At 53.9% G+C, this 16505-nt stretch overlaps 1 protein-coding gene across 1 annotated transcript in view; it reads left to right on the forward strand.

Moving 5' to 3' along the window:
• The first annotated feature begins 763 nt into the window (after nucleotides 1-763).
• The window catches only part of QSOX1 (quiescin sulfhydryl oxidase 1), a 34560-nt gene continuing 18818 nt past the window's right edge, over nucleotides 764-16505 (forward strand). Inside the window, exons 1-4 of the mRNA XM_028121521.2 lie at nucleotides 764-1099; nucleotides 7894-7994; nucleotides 15745-15790; nucleotides 16347-16449. Of these exons, the coding sequence (XP_027977322.2) occupies nucleotides 838-1099; nucleotides 7894-7994; nucleotides 15745-15790; nucleotides 16347-16449 (512 nt within the window). The 5' untranslated portion in view covers nucleotides 764-837. The remainder of the gene's footprint in view (nucleotides 1100-7893; nucleotides 7995-15744; nucleotides 15791-16346; nucleotides 16450-16505) is intronic.

The following is a 16505-nucleotide window of genomic DNA, read 5'->3' on the forward strand; positions in this document are numbered from 1 at the left end:
GGAGCTACAAAAGGTGACCAGGGAACATCAACCTAAACACCTTAATACGCACGAACACAAAATTGAGTTGTCGGGTTACTTGTGAGAGGGACACTTGAGTGCGGAGGGCTTCGAGTAGCCTGGAAAGTTAGATGTGGAGGACCTGCGCTGCTGGGAGCCCCCACTGGAGGAATCTCCGCACAAACTTACCGGGGTGGCCAGACCTGTGTGCTGAGGAAACCCTGTGATTGCCGCGCAATGGCCCACGCCATCCGGCCCAGCCTAAAGTGGGGAGGGAGATTCTCATCCATGACTGTTTCCCTTGGATGGTCACAGGCCTCAGGAGTGTGGACACATCTCATCCCTGTGGGGCCATGATGATGATCACAGACCCGGGGACCTTCCCTCTTCTCTCTCACCTGCTTCTAACTCACATCTTATTGCGTGGAGGGATCCCCAGAACTTTCTTGGTACGGCATGAATCGGTCCAATCTATTCCAACTTACTCCTTTTCCGTTAGATACGGGGCTCGTGAGAAGCCAAATGACCTCCTCGAGTCCCCCAGCAGCCACCGGAATACCGGTCCGGGCCTCTGCCGGGCGAACGCCCCTCTCTTTGGGGGTGGGGCCTCCCGGGCCGAGCTGCGCTCCCCGCCCCCGTGAGGTCAGAGGCGGGAACCCGCTAGCTCAGCTCCCGGGCCTCCGCGGACCGCGGGGCGGGGAAGGGGGGCGGTGCCGGGCCGCGGAGGGGGCGGAGCCCCCGAGGCTCCTCCCCGCGACGGACGCTGGAAGAGCGGCGGAGCGGCCCGGCGCCCACTCGTCCGAAACTGGTGCGCAGTGGTGGGCGCGGCGGCGCAGGATGGGCTGGTGCGGCTGCGGCTCGGGGCTGCCGCCGTCGCGGCTGCTGCTGCCGCTGCTGCTGGCGGTGGCCGGCGCCGGCGCGGCCCCGCGCTCCGCGCTCTACTCGTCCTCTGACCCGCTGACGCTGCTGCAGACAGAGACGGTGCGCGGCGCGGTGCTGGGCTCCCGCAGCGCCTGGGCCGTTGAGTTCTTCGCCTCCTGGTGCGGCCACTGCATCGCCTTCGCCCCGACGTGGAAGGCGCTGGCCAACGACGTCAAAGGTGAGGGGCGAATCTCCTCGCGCCCCCGGGGCCGATCCCCACCACCTGCCCGGCCGAGGCCTCTCCCACCCGGCCCTCCTCCCCCCGGCCCGGGGCCTCCGCCCACCTCTTCCTCTCTGCCCCTCGCACTTCCCCGGCGGTTTCCAGCCCTCAACTCCATTTTTGGCTCCCGCGCCTCGCAGTCTCTTTCCCCTTGGCCGGTGTCCCGAGCTTCTCCCCACTCCCGGCGGCCCGGGCCCTCACACCTGCTCTGCTTTCCCGTCGGTCCTCAGCCGGCTTACTGCCCCCATCCCTGCGCCGGCCTCTCCTTTGTTCGTCCTCCTGCTCTGCTGACACCTTAAGGCCTCCGCTGCAGTCGCCTTTGGCGGTCCCTTTCCTCTCGCACAGGGACCCATGTCGCCTTCCTGCCGAGTTCCGCAGCTGCTGTGGGATCAGTGCTGGGGAGAAAAGGAACTGACACTCCGTCTGCCAACCCCTTGGCTAGTTGACCCAGCAGCCACCTAGACGTCTCTTCTCAGCTTTACTTTTGAGACACAGTTTTGTGGGTTCTAGGCCTCTCCTGACCCAAGGCCTCCAGCTCATTAGCTTCTGGGCCACGCATCTTCTCTCTTCCCCTTGGCCATGCACCCTCTCAGACCCTTCTGTTTTAACCCATGAACCCAGAGGCCTGACTGAAGGCAGCCTCTTGGTGTGTGTTTGGCCCTTTGCTCTATGTTCCTATTCAGTGGCCTGACCCTTAACACCCTATTTCCTTGATTCTAAGCCCCTCAGTTGTGGGACATACCATTCATTGACTAGCAGCCTGAGGGGGTAGAGAGGTAACAAGACCACTAAATGTATCGATATTTAAAGGTGTACTCTATCAGAGAAATGATAAATTAAAAAACAAACAAACAAAAACAAGACTAGAACTGAAAAAAATATGACAATAATAGTAATTAATATTTACAAGTGCTTACTATACGTCTGACACCTTCCTGGCTAAGTACATGACGTGCATTATCTCAGAGTTTCCTTTCCAGAATTGAAGGATCTCTGTAGTGTCACACAGCTGCCTAGCTCAGATAGTGGGTGTTTGGTGGGTGTGGTGGTAGTGATTTGCTTCTCATTTGTTGCCTCTGAATGAAGCTACTTCCTGATTGTGTTGCTAGGGCCCTAGCTTGTCTCCTGACTGGAAATGATCACTGAATGAGGACTGTGGGCATCTTAGGGAATGGGCCTCTTTCTAGAGAGAGACCTGGAACTGTTGTTTCCTTGCTGTGCTGTTGGTATTTTTTTTTTAAGATTTTTTTTTTTTTTATTCATTTGAGAGTGAGCACAAACCAGGGGAAGGTCAGAGGGAGAGGGAAAAGCAGACTGGCCGCTGAGCGGGGACCCCGATATGGGACTCAATCCCAGGACCCCTGGATCATGACCTGAGCCGGAGGCAGGCACTTAACCAGCTGAGCCAGCCAGGCGCCCCTGGTATTTCTTGATCAGCTCAACCATTCGTGGTAAAATAGTGCATTTGTAGGCGTTGGTTTTCAAACTCAGGCTCCCGCTTCCCCTGAGCAGCTTGCATCGTGGTTACTGAAGTGGCCAGATGGAAAGATGTATACATCTGTTAGCCGTATGGTCCTGGAAAAGTTACTTTTAACAAAACCGATAAACCATTTTACCTCCAGTGTGTATGTAGACACCTGTCTGCCCGCCTCTCTGGTCCCATCACCTGAATGTGCCATTTCTCAGCAGCTCCTCTCACTGTTTGGGTGCTATCAACACATCTGGTCAGGGCAAGGGGGAGGAAGAGTGTTGAGCATGGAACTGGAACACCTGAGGGGACATTAGGTGTTCAGGGGACCTTGTGGACCAGAAAATCATAAAAATCCCCAGGTCAGTTTCCACCTTGAGGTTATGAGAGGGCTCTAACGGCCGCAGATGAACTCCATCTAGAAGATTCTTATGTCTTAAGAATGCTGGAGGGAAGGTTTAGCTTCCAGCTGACTTATGTGTTTGGCCTCTTGCAACCCAGAGTTTTCCAGTGAATCGCATAGCCAGACACTGACCCAGCTTACTCCTGGGCGAGGGTTGCTGCTTCCAAAAGGGGTCTTGCCCTGGTGCATGGAGTGACAGTCTTTCCCTAAAAAAACGGAAATCGAAACTTAATCTCCAGGAAGGACAGTGGAAGTATCAGAGTCTGTGGAAATGAACCACAGCCAATGGGAAGTAGGAAACCAGAGGTCTCCCATGAGCCACGGGGTTGGGTCAGCCCCCTTAACAAGATCGGGTTGGGGGGAGAACCAGCCGAATCTGGTGTCAGCCTGTGGTAATAAAGAATGCCCCCACTCCCATCCAACGGTGAGGCCCTGCTGAGAAGCCAGGGTTGGGCTTACATCATCTCTGTATTCCTGAGGTTCCTTGAGAAAATGGTTGTGGGCCAGCAGAGGGTTCAGACGCCACCCTGGGGCCTGTGGGAGTGTGCCCCTGCCTTCTGCCAATGGTAGGAGTATCTGGGGTAGGAGCAGTGAGAGTGTGGAAGGTCATGAGGGGGGAGAAACATTCTGCAGCCCTGCCCGGCTGGCCTCAGGCCTTTCTCTGACTGGCTAGGGCGCATTTATTCAGTGACTTGTGGGATGGGTTCTCTGGGACAGTTGTTGCCATGGGCCAGAGCGCTGGCTTCTGTAGATCTGGCTCCTCCCTTTCTGGTCCAGGACAGCTCTTGTGTCATCATATGTTTGGGAAATTGATTGTGTTCATTTTAGATCTTCATTACTCTTCACTGGCTAATAAATCCCGTAAATATTTGTTAAGTGGCCTCTGTATGCAGAACATTGTTTACATTGCAGTTTGGGAAATGAGCTACACACTGCAGGAAAATTGGCAACAGTGAGAAGCTGTGTTTGAAAAAGGCCAAAGGAGTGGCTCAACTGTTTCTTGTAGAAACTCAGGACAGGGCGAAGTCATGGAGGGCTAATCTGTCAGCAGGCCTTAATTTAAGCAGTTATTTATTACACACTTGCCTTAGGCACTTTGCTAAGGGTCTTTACAGGCCACTAGTACGTATATATATGACCTTTATGAAAAAATATCTGAGCAATCGATGGGTTTTTTTTGTTAACAGGTAAGTAACTTGCCCGAGATTGTGCAGATACTGGAGGAGGTTCTCGAACCCATCTCTTTCTCTCCAGAACCTAGGGAGGTGGAGAGGTGGGTGAAGGAGGAGGAGTCCTCTGGGTGGGAAAATGGCCTCTGCCAAGCCACAGAAATGACAGTTATAAGGCGTGGATGTTTGGGTGACACTGAACAGTGGTGGTTTGCCGTCTTTCCTTTCCCTGGTGTAGACCACCTCCCTTGTACCCCCTGACGCCTTAGTGCAGAGCCTGGCACAGGGTAGGAGCCCACTGAACAGTTACGCAGGCCAATGGTATGAGCCTCACAGGATTCCAAATGAGAATGTAGTGACCAGGCCCTCTGCTGGTGCTGTGGCTCTTCTGGACTCAGGCCTGGAATGGCAGCCAGGTGTGAAGGCTAGGGAAGGCATTTTGTCTGTCCCGTGACCTCACTGCCCAGAAGTCTGCAACAGGGAGGAAGGGATGCGGTGGTGATGGCAGGGCACAGGCTAACTCCCTGTCAGGAGGACTCCTGGAGACTTGCATGGAGGTCTGGTTCTGACCACTTGACTAACTCTTGGTGGTTTGGGTGGCTCTGGCCTCTGTCTTAATAGGAGCTTGCTTAACACGGGGAGGACTTGTGGCCATTTTCCTTGCTGAGAGTTGTTTGCCATCCAGCACTTGAACAGCTGTTCGAGCTGTAAAGGACAGGAGAGGCCATCTACCCTGGTCCCTGTTTGACTCATAAGGCCCAGAAAGGAGACACATGGTGCTCATGGTGCTTTGACCACTTAGAGCTATGGGCAAGTCATGTGACCCTGGGTCCATGCACCTTCCTGGAGTGGTGAGTGGGGGCGGGGATCCTGCCTCTGACTTCAGAAGGAGCCCATGACCCCCCCTCACTATAGGGTGTCTCTTCACTTGCCACCCGGAGACCACAGGTGTCCAGTTATCCTTGTCTGCCCACCCGTCCCCCTCTCCATATGCTCATTTACTCTCTTGTTAATAGAGAAGTTACTTCGCCAGGGCAGTAATTGTGCCAGGAGACTTTTTTCTCCCCAGGAGTAGGGCTGGGCTGATACTGCTGATGTTAGGTGTTAAGCCTGCAGGTTGTGGTGTTTAAGTCACCTGACACTTTAAAAAGCCTCCCTCCGCCAGTTCTGCTCCTCGTTGACAACCGTGCACTTTACTTAAATGCAGCCTTGCTTTACCAGCGGAGCGCCCCGCTAAGGGTCCTCTCCATTCCTTGTACAATGACTAGAATGGATGGTCAGGCCCATGGTGATGAGTATCACATCAGATCGGCATATGTCATTATGGCTCAGTAAGGTATTGACGTTGATATTCCTGAGAAACATTCCTTAGCCAGGACTCCCAGCACCTGACTGGGCCCAGCCTACCCCTGTGCCTGGGGCAGGTAGGAACAGGCACCGGTTCCATTTCTTGGAGGGACAGGGAGTCAAGGTATAAAGATAAGGAATCACAGGGCTACCCAGGAGCAAGGGGCTGATGATTCCCAGGCATCCTCTTTCCCCCCGGCCCCCACTGCTAATGCCCCACTCCCCACCCCCCACCCCGGCTTTCCCGGTTGGGAAGCCCGCAGGGCAGCTCTCTGTCTTGGGCCTTCCTGAGACCAGGGGTTCAGATCCCAGATTTACCACTGACGCAACGTGCGGTGGGCATGGTTCGCGGATGTTCTTTTACAGGGGAGGAAAGCAGTTTCTGGAGATAATAGCTTCTGCCTTGCTCCCGAGGGGAGTTGCACATGGAACGAGATAAGTTAGGCACATAGCAAACTCTTCGTAAACTCTCTGTATGTACGGTATCATCATCTAAGAGCTGAGTCTCTGATAGTGACTGGGTGCTTGAGTTAAAAAAGCGTGTGTCGCTTGAAGACGGCACTGTTTTTTACCATTCTCTCTTTCACGGGGAAGGCTGTGATCAGAGCAAACAGCAAAAACAGAAGGGCAATATCCTGCCCCCGGTGAGGTGGCGGGGGAAAAGAAGAGGGTTTGAGTCTGGTAGCCCTTGGACAACTTAGAGACTTCAGTTGCTTTTTGTAGAGTTGGGGGGATGGTGCCCCCCCTCCAGGAACAGTAGTGGGGAGAGGCGGTGGGTGCCCCCTGAGCGCTAGCTCCCTGTCCCTTCAGTCTTCGTGCCCCAATGGCAGCGGGCAGACTCTGGCCCTGGCGATGGTGGACTGTACTCTCAGAGAGGAGAGGAGCAGTTGAGGCCTCCAGTCCTTGGTCACCCTGCCAGGTGGCTTTGTGAGACCCCTGCTGGTGGCCCTCCCTGGTAGAAGGACAAGAAATTGTTCCTCTTCCACCCTTTTGTCCAATCGACTTACTCTTTTGAGAGGCGCCAAGTCTCTCCTGGGGGTTTCCCTGCACAAAGTGACCAGAGCCCAAGATGCAGAACAGACGGAGCCAAGCCTGGAGCGTGCCAGATGGCCATAGGGAGTGACCTGGGCCTCCCTCGGGCAGGGAAGAAGGCACAGAAGGGCGGCCTGGGGTGCTCTTGCCTGTGATCCAGGGCAACTCTTCTCGCGTGCCTTCCCAGGTGATGGCATCACGTTCACCCCTGGCCTGGACCCGCTACGCTGAGGCAGAGCTGAGAGACGCCATTCCAGCACCCGAGCTGCTGAGAGCCGGGCCCTTGCCTGGGTAGACCGTGTCACGGGGTCAGCAGTCATGGAGCACCTATTGTGTGCTGCTCACTGGGGAAGCCGGGCAGTGAGGATGCAGAAATGAATAGGCGCTTAGGGATGGACAGGCTTGTGTCTGTGGAGGAGACCTGAGCAGGGCCCTGTGCCACATGGTGGGCACCAGTCCATCCCACCCCGTGGTGTGTGTGGAGCCTGCCTTCCCGCTGAAGCAGCGTCACTGTGACGGGGAACTTGAGTAGGTGCCCAAGGGGCACCTGACCCGGAACCAGAGCTCAGGGGGCCTGCCTGGTAGAGAAGCCTGTTTTCTGCTTCACAGATCTTGGGCCGTGGCCCAGAATGGTGCCTTTATGTCCTCTGCCAGTGAGTTTCAGCGGAGGGAGGCCTGCAGCCTGGGGCCTGTTGCAGGAGCGGGGTGCCCAGGCAACTCCTCGAGCTTTTCATCTCCCTCCAGACTCTGGCCTCAGGGCTTCTTTTCCAGTGGTTCCTAGATTCCAGGTGCCTTTTCCTTCCTCCCCTGGGCTCCCTGCCTCCCTCTCTGGCAGGGGAGCCAGTCCTCACCACGTGTGTGCCACCCATGCAGGCTGGGCTGACTGCCAGTACCTCTGGCCACAGAGACCTTCCCGAGCGTCTGCCGGGGAGTTGTAAACCTTCGCCCTTCTGGAACTGATGCTCTCTGGAGGGCAGCGGGGACAGAGGCCATGTCAGGGTTTTTCCCTAGGGGTTCGAGCTCATCTGACATCTTTCTTCAGCCCCTGCAGCTTCCGTGCCCCTCCCCCACCACAGAATAATGGAGAACCGCAGATGCTATCACAGGAGAGCATTGCTTGTGCTATTAGCCACGTCCTGGGCACAGGCTAAGTGCAGAACGACCAGACTATCTCAGAGATCCTTCCTGAGGAAGGGATGACCTTTCTCGTGAGAGCCTTAGGGGCAGGCGCTCTGGGCATTGGTGTGGGGGGAGTGTGGCATGGGAGAGGTAAGCAGGCAGAGGTGCCGGGCGGCCCCTCTTACTTACCTAGTTGTTTTTCTTTTCCCTTCAGACTGGAGACCGGCCCTGAATCTCGCTGCCCTGGACTGTGCTGACGAGACCAACAGCGCAACCTGCAGAGACTTCAACATCCCCGGCTTCCCAACCGTGAGGGTGCGTGACAGGGAGGGGAGAGCAGGCGTGGTGCCAACTTCCCGTGCTCCCCTGGCCTCAGAGCTCCGTGGGGTCCTCCCATTGGCTTCAGTCACAGCCCCTGGAGCACTGTCCCTGTGCTTGATGAGACACCTGCTGTAGAGGCAGCAAGGCATGTGAATTGGGAGGTTTGTTGGGTCTGGCAAGTTCTGCCCTTTAAAAAGGAAGGGGCTGTGGCTGGGGAGGGTAGTTGCGATGGGCTGATTTCAGCTGCTCTGATTTGAGCTGTGAGGTGGTTATCGCCTGGGCTGGTGAGAACCCCCAGCTCCCAAGGGCCTCTTTCCAATTCTTCTCCCTCCTGACTCCCAGCCTTCGAGGCCTGATCTAACCCTATAAAACCCAATTCAGGCTCTGACCCACCCATGGTCAGGATCAGATTCAGGGGGCCTGATGACCTCCCAGAAAATACCAGCAAGCTTCATCCTCATCAGGCAAGTGCCTTGAGTCCAAGTAGCTCAGAAGTGACCTGTCAGGGTAGCCTCACCCATGGTCAAATGCCAGTGCCTCAGGCGGCGGGGATCGCCATCACGGGAGTCATCACAGCCAGCGCATGAGGGCTCTGTCACCCCAGCTCTGGCTGAAAGTAGCATGAGCTCGCCAGTGAGGCCTTGCCTGACAACCTGCCCACTGTGGGGCATCAACAGCTTAATTAACGTCTGAGCAACTTCCAAGGCTCTCAAGTGGGAGGTTCTGGGAAGCTGAGAATGGCAAGGCTGTGCAGTTATACTCAGTGCCCTCCCCAGGGCTCAGGCCCAGCTATAATCCAATTAGTTTGCTTCCAAATTAAAGAATCAGAATCTGTCTCCCTACCTCCAGCTATAATTAGCCTCCTTCTACCAGAATGGCATCTAGAAAAGCATTTCCTCTGTAACCACTAAGAATAATCCGGAAAGGTCTCTGAAAGCTAAAATGCCAAGCATTGTCCCCTGAACAAGATCTCTGAGCTCAGGGGCCTCCAGTTCCAAGCAGAACCAGGAGCCGGATTTCAGCCTAATTACTCCAAGAGAATTTGTCTAGGAAGCCAGGCTCCAGGCTCCAGCCAGAACGTCCAGCTTGAATTCCACGTGACCTTTCTATTCCTCATGCCCAGTGAAATCCTGCTGGGTTCGAGATTCCCACAGACTGAGAGGGCTCCTTCCTACATGCTTGTTACCACGTGGGGTCAGGCCTAGAACCCAGGTTTAGCTGAGACCACATCATTTAGAGGTGCCAGTAGAGAGATTGCTTATCAGTCATCTCTTTCCAGTAAAAGACCTCCCTGGCAGGGCCATTGCTTTGCTTTATTCTCATCCCGAGAAACATGTAACTGAAAATACTGAAAATTACTAATGGGGGGCGGACGAGGATCTCTGTTGCTTTTGCTGAGCCAGGGTGAGCAGCCCTGTGTGGGAAGTTGTGGGAAGACCAGTGTATCTGGAGGAGTCCTCGTTCACAGGCTGATGCTTCTCTCAGTGAAGACTGGCCATGGGGGTCCAGCCCCCTGGGAGCGGGATGGGCATTGGTGCCAGGGCCGGCTCAGGACATCGGGTGGGGGCTCGCGTTCTGTGGGACCTGGCACCCGAGGCTTGGTGTTTCCACCTGGGAGAGGCCGGGGCTCGGTGGGTGTGAGGAAGGTCCCGAAGCTCCCAGCACCTACCCCAGTCACGCAGCACACGTAGCCCGAATGCCTCAAGTGATTAATCATCTCCTGCACCGCCCAGCTGGCTGTGGGAGGGGAGCTGGGAGGGCCCTGCGCTGGAAGGGCCCTGGGCTGGTTGTCTTGACCTTCCCCAGCCTCCGCACGGGCAGTGCCTGGCTGGGCCCTGGCAGTTCAGTTTCAGCCGGGAGAGGCCCTCAGTGCCCTGTCCTCAGGACTCGAGCCCAGGGGGCAAGTGGTTCTAGCTCCCACTGGGTCTCTGCTCTAAGGCCCTATGAAGTAAGATACATCCATTTCACAGTGAGATCCAGAAGTTGGTTTGTATGTGATCGCCAACACGAAAGTCTCATAAAACAATATTTATTCTTCCTAAATGCAGGACCCGCTGCTATTTTCTGTTCCATTTTTTTAAATTAATTATTTTTCCATTTATTTATTTTTTAAATACTAGCCGTGATTCGCTAAATTGATGTTACAGTTCAGGTTGCTTCTAATGTTTGGAAAATGCCACTCAAACAAATTGCAGATCTCCAGAGAGTCTAGTGTGCCTGTGGGCATCATGGCTGGACTCCCTGGAAAACAGGGCAGACCCTCACGGTCAGCCTGGCTGCCCGTGGACCTGTCTGCTGCCCACCCTGGGGTTGGGCCTGTCCTCACTCCTACCCATAAAGGCTGTGAGAACTCTAAGATGAGAGCACATGTTGAACAGGGGAAGAGAGAGTGTTGCTGGTATGATGGAGACAGACCCACACACGAGGCTGGGTCACCCCCAGGTACATGTGTCATTGTCCCTTTCCTCTGCCTCCTGCCCCTTGTCACCATTTGCAAGCAGTGAGCTTCCACTAGCCCCGCCTATTTAGCAAACACCTGGTCCTGCAGGTCCTGCTGTGTCAGGAGCCCATCAGACTGGAGCTGGAGCTCAGCTGGAAGAAAACAAAGGTGTGGGGGAGGGAGGGAGGGACTAGTTGGCAACAGGTTCCAGCTGGCGCCTAGGGAACCTAGAAGCTGGAACTCGTGGGGAGGGGCCTTGCCATGGGCCACAGGAGTGCCGTCACGGGGTCATCCGTCAGGACCCCTTGTAGCCCAGCTGGAATCAAGATTCCAGAGAGCATCAGCATTGGGGTGGGAGAGGACAGAAGTCTCCCCTTTGCAAGATTCTGAGATAATTGATGTGGGTTCAAATCCTGGCTCCACTGCTTACTGTACATACTGGATATGACTCAGAAGATTGTTTAACAGTGCCTCAGCAACAGGCCTCAGTGTCCCTTGTCTGTAAAAAATGGGATGATAATATCTATACCTAATAGGATTGTTGCCGAGTGTGACGTGAGGCCTTACATGTGAGAGGGCCGGGACATCTTGTGGGATAGCTTGGAGTTCAGTTAATGTTACTGTCCCATCTCCTCCCTAAGTCACCCTGTGGAGCCCACCGTAGCTCGTCTGTGGGCACTGCATTTAGGCAGTCCGTCAGTCAGCAGCTACTGAGTGCGTGTTTGCTGGGGGCCTTGAGGTTACCAGCCCGCCGGTAGGCGGGGAGTGATCTGTATGCAGCGGATGCCGGAGGAGCTCCCCAGGGCTCGTTGAGCCCTTTCCCTCATGCATCAGAGAGAAGGGTACTTCCCCTTGGTGTTGAAGGCTGCATGGGGTTGGGCTAGGAGAGGAGGAATGCGGGCCGAGGAGGAGGTAAGAGCAGAGGCCCTGTGTGGGCAGAAGTATGTGACATGTCGAGAAGACTGGTCTGGCTGGGGCAGAGGCTCATGGGCAGGGCTGAGGCAGGACGGTAATGTCAGGGCCCTGAATTCGGGGCCGGGAGGTGGATACCCTGTGGGGGTACAGAGGCTAGGCTGTTACCTTCTGTGACCCTTGTGAGGGGGGAGATGTCAAGGAGGGTGACTCCGCCTCTCTCTGGAAGAAGGATATGGGCCCCCAGTCGCCTCCACAGTCAGTCTCCGGCGTAGGAATGGTTAGCCCTGTGGATCCTCCTGGGCTCCCCGTAAGCTGTTTGGAGACTGGGTCATTTTCCTTGAAACTTGTTTTAAAAGCTTGGATTCAGTGTCATCGATGGTCACCACTGGAAAGTCGCTTCCCATTCAGCTTTACTTGACCCCTAGAAAGGCAGCTGATGTTGGTGTTGCTTCTTGACAGTTTGGTAAAGACGCACCTCATGCCTCTGGGGAGATGTGGAGGTCTTCCAGGAGCACCAGCGCTGGGGAAGGCAGAGGCTCCTGTGTGAGGTGATGGAAGGAAAGGGACTGGGTGCCGACTGCTCCTGGAAAAAAGAAAACTCGCTGCTGTCATCTTAATTACCTGTTCCCAAGGAGTTGTGGTGGTTTCCCCTGGGAAGGCACATGCCTCCAACAGCTGACTTAAGAAGGATGCATTTTAATAGAGGATAAAAATGTGCCCTGACTAGATTTTAATATGCGTTTCACATGAGCATCTCAATGATCAAAGGACAGAGGTTCTCTGTTCAACTGAGCAGATGTCTTCTGAGTCCTAGACACTGTGGGGCTTGCCGAGATGCCCAGGTGTAGTCCTGTCCTCAAGAAAGTTCAGGTTTCAGGCCCATCATAGCTGAAGCGTAGGGAAGAGGGGCAGTGGAAGGTAAGTTTTGGAGTTTGGGTCAGATCCTGGAAGCCCTCAAAACACAGTGAGTTTAGACATTATTCACTGGTAATGGGGGGGAGATCATGGAAGAGATTTGAGGAGTGATCCGATCGGACCAGAATGGTGCCACTAAGCGAAGTGGCAATGATGAGCAGCTGGGGGATTAAAAGATGGAGCGGATTAACATTTCTGACCTCACAGAGGGACAGGTAGGGACTGGTGCATTAGTCCAGGAAATAGGTGGTAAGCCCTGGTCTGGACAAGGCAGCTGGCCCAGAGGACTGTTGAGGAATCACAAAGGCCAAATTCACAGACCTTGTCCCCCGACTGACAGAGTGGAGTTGAGGGAGGAGAAGATGCTGGTCTGGTTAACAGGGGAGGACGTGGGGTGAGACAAGGAACACGGATGGAGAAACAGGTTGGGGAGGGCTGGCTCGGTCTTGGAGGGGTGGCTCGGTCTTGGAGGGCTGGCTCGGTCTTGGAGGGGTGGCTCGGTCTTGGAGGGGTGGCTCGGTCTTGGAGGGCTGGCTCGGTCTTGGAGGGCTGGCTCGGTCTTGGAGGGGTGGCTCGGTCTTGGAGGGGTGTGGGGGGCTGGTACCTGTGTGGAGGGCACCAGGAGGAAACAAGTCTAGGACAGATGAGGACTTGAGACAAAGGGTTCAGATTCAAATCATTTAGCCCAAGTACATGACGTCGGCAAGGAAGACAAACAGTAGGCTTGTTCGTTCGCTCATTCACTTGCTCCTTCATTCAAAAGCATGGATTGACCCCCTGGTTTGTGACGATTCTTCCCAGGGCTTTTTAAACAGAAAGAGTGTCAAGAGCTGATACCTGGCAGGAGGAGAGACTGGGGGAAGAGATTGTGGGGGCAGCAGACACAAGACAGGAGTCAGGGAGAGGCTAGGACAAAGGCAGGGGGGAGGCTGGGAAGGTGGCCAAGCAGGCCTGCTCAGTTTCGGCTGAGGCAAGGGAGGTGGCAGCATGCAGGCCAAGAAGGAGAGCGTCGGGGATATGTGCTACCAAACATGGCAGCCCCTGGCGCCGTGGGGAAGGCAGGCAGTGCTAACAACAGACACTGCAGAGAAAGCAAGCGGGGGAGCCAGAGTGGTCAGCGGAACTGATGGCTCATGGGCGTGAAGAGAGGGGCGGTCGGAGAGGCAGAGCAGACCCTGCTTTGAGAAACCTGGCAGCCCAGGGAAACGGGACCTGCAGTAACTGGAGGGGGGAGGAGGGCTTCTCTCGATTCCCATCCACCTTCCCTTCCTGTCCTTTTTGTTATTTTATTTTATTTTATTTTATTTTATTTTATTTTATTTTATTTTATTTTATTTTATATTTTATTTTATTTATTTTATTTTATTTTAATTTTATTATTTTATTTTATTTATTTTATTATTTTATTTTATTTTATTATTTTATTTTATTTTATTATTTTATTTTATTTTATTATTTTATTTTATTTTAATTTAATTTAATTTAATTTTATTTTATTTTATTAATTTTATTTTATTTTATTTATTTTATTTTATTATTTATTTTATTTATTTTATTTTATTTATTATTTTATTTTATTTTATTATTACTTTATTTTATTTTATTTATTTTATTTTATTTATTATTTTATTTTATTTATTTTATTTTATTTTATTTTATTTTTAAGAAATTAGATTAGGAGGATCAGAATGTTTGTAGGCATAGGGAAGTTGCTGGCAGGAAAGGGGAAAGAGAGACTGATAGGGAAAAGTTCCTAAGAGCATGACGTGTGGGAGCTGGGGCTCCAGTGCTGTCCTCACTTTGGAAGGCAGATGGGAGGCGTCTGAGGACAAAAGGGATGGCTGTGTGGTAGCACAGCATACACGGAGGGACACAGGGGGCCTGTGTAGACCGTAGCCCTGCATTCCGGGGCTGTGTCTCCGAGTCCCTGCATTCTCCTGGGTCAGTCTTGCTGGGGCTCCTGCCTGACTCCCCGCTGCCCCCAGCCAGGGCCTTCAGAACGCTCAGCTGGGGGCCGGCAGCCTGCCTTTAGAAGGAGGTAAGGTCAGCCCCCTTCCGTAAGGCACGTGCTCAGATCTGGGGGAGGGCGTGGTGGCCGAAGAAAAGTGACCATGCTGCTTTTCATGACTGAAAATAACAGCTGTAGCTGCGTGGGTCCGCCCTAAATTCCCACAATTCAGGGAATTTATGAGCATTTTTACACGTGTTAGGATAACGTATAATTTCACTCAAAATTTGTTCAGGAGCTGCAAAGAACATTATTATAAATATATGTGGCATGTATCAGCAGATGGAAAGCCGTTCGGAGCCAACAGTGGGGTTTGATTTCATCTCCACACTCATGCCTCTTCTGGGTCCCTGCATTGCCTTGGGACTTCATCCATGCCCTGGCCCATCCCCCCTCAGCGCCCGGGAAAAGCCCGCAAGGGGTCTAGAGAAGTCTGTGAGCCAGCGGCAGAATGAAAAGCACTCTGCATGAGGCCAGAGGAATGGATCTTTAAAAAGCACCTACTCTGTGCCAGCTACCAATCCAGGCCCTTTCCCTAACCTGCCTCGTTGGACTGTGCTGGCAATGCTCTGAGGAAAGGTAATGATCACTGCTTTCCGGAGAGGGAAATGGGGCTTGGGGCAGCGGGGTCTTGATTACAGACAGATCACCAAGGGGTGGAAATTCACACCTGCCTGTTCTGTTACCAGCTTCACGTGGCAAGGGACCTCATTTCCTCCTGACTTTATTCCCTCCTGAGCCCAGGAGAGCACAGGCCAGAGCCCTGGCAGCGGTCGTGCCACTTAGGAGAAGCCCAGATTGTGAAGACTTGCCTTTTGTTCTCTCCTCTTGCCCAGGGACTGAGCCTGGAGTGTCCTCTAAAGGGGAAGAGAGGACAAAGTGATGAGTTAAATTGACCTGTCTCTAACAAGACTTGTGTCTGCAGCGCCTCGGGCCCACCCTTCAGCAGGACCTGACCCGGAGACCCCTCCCTTGGTGGGGTGTCTGCCGAGCTAGGCTGCGAGTTCTTGGTGGACAGACACCAGACTCTAAGGACAGATTGCCTCAGAGGGCAGCTGACATTTTCTGGGGGAAGTATGAAGTGACTTTGTTTTCTCAGTTAAGTCTGCCTCATCCACTCATTCACGCATGAATATTTTCATTCATTCATTTGAAGATGGAGAGACGGCCCACCACACGTGGAGTGTGTAAGCTGCTGCCTGCGCCTCGCTGGGTGCCTCAGAGCCGTGGGGGTGGGGGTCGGTACAGAGACAGTGGGGACAGGAATCTGCGTCCAGCTCCAGGAGCAGATACCTCGCTGTTCTCCTTTTACAGGTGAGGAAACTGAGGCTCACAAAAGTTAAGTAATTTGCCCCACGTCAGCCCCTTTAGTAGGCAGCCGGGTCTTAGACACGGATCCATCTGGCACTGGGATGGTAGTCTTAGCTCCGTGTGTCACTGACTCTTGCCTCTGTGTTTGCTTCCAGTTCTTTAAGGCCTTTTCCAAGAATGGCTCAGGATCAACGCTGCCAGGTGGGTGTCCTGGTTCCAGTTGTCAGGATTTTCTTTTTCTTTCTGTTGGGTTACTACTGAGGTGAGGAGAGCCTAGCAAGGTCCACAGGGTGAAGAGTTTCCCAAGTGAAAGCAGAGTTTGTGTTTTCCTGGGGCCTTCCCAGCCAGCCTGGAAGATGCCTTCTGGAAAAGGAGGCTGAAGAAGCCCTTCTGTTTTGGTCCATTGAGGGTCCTGGGAAGAGGGGAGGGTCACCATGTACGCAGGCCAACCCTTCATGTCAAAATGGGGTTGACATCCAGAGGGGCAGACCAGACAGCCTCCGGGGAAAGCACTCCTGGGCTCCAGGCCTGAGGGACTGTTTCCTGCCCTCTGAGGGATGGGTCTTCTTGTATAACTTAGGGCCACAGAAGAAGACCCCACCCCACTGCTCTAATAGAGAAGGACTGACACGTGCTCTGTTTCTCTCAGAACTAGCCTGTGCCCCGGGCCCTTTGTTTTAGTGAAGCTGACAAGGGTGCTGGGACTCTTCTCCTTCCCTCCTCATGCACCCCCTCCCCCGTGTCCATCTTCATCCAGTGGCTGGTGCTGATGTGGAGACGCTGCGGAAGAGGCTCATCGACGCCTTGGAGTCCCATAGTGACACGTGGCCCCCCGACTGTCCCCCGCTGGAGCCGGCCAGGTATTCGGGGCTGGAGCCGACTTGGTGCAGCGTGGGCCAGGATCATAGGCCTGGGA

This window comes from Eumetopias jubatus, unplaced genomic scaffold, assembly GCF_037043125.1.
Source record: "Eumetopias jubatus isolate StellerSeaLion01/CBP00866 unplaced genomic scaffold, mEumJub1_p1.0 scaffold_12, whole genome shotgun sequence".
NCBI lineage: Eukaryota > Metazoa > Chordata > Mammalia > Carnivora > Otariidae > Eumetopias > Eumetopias jubatus.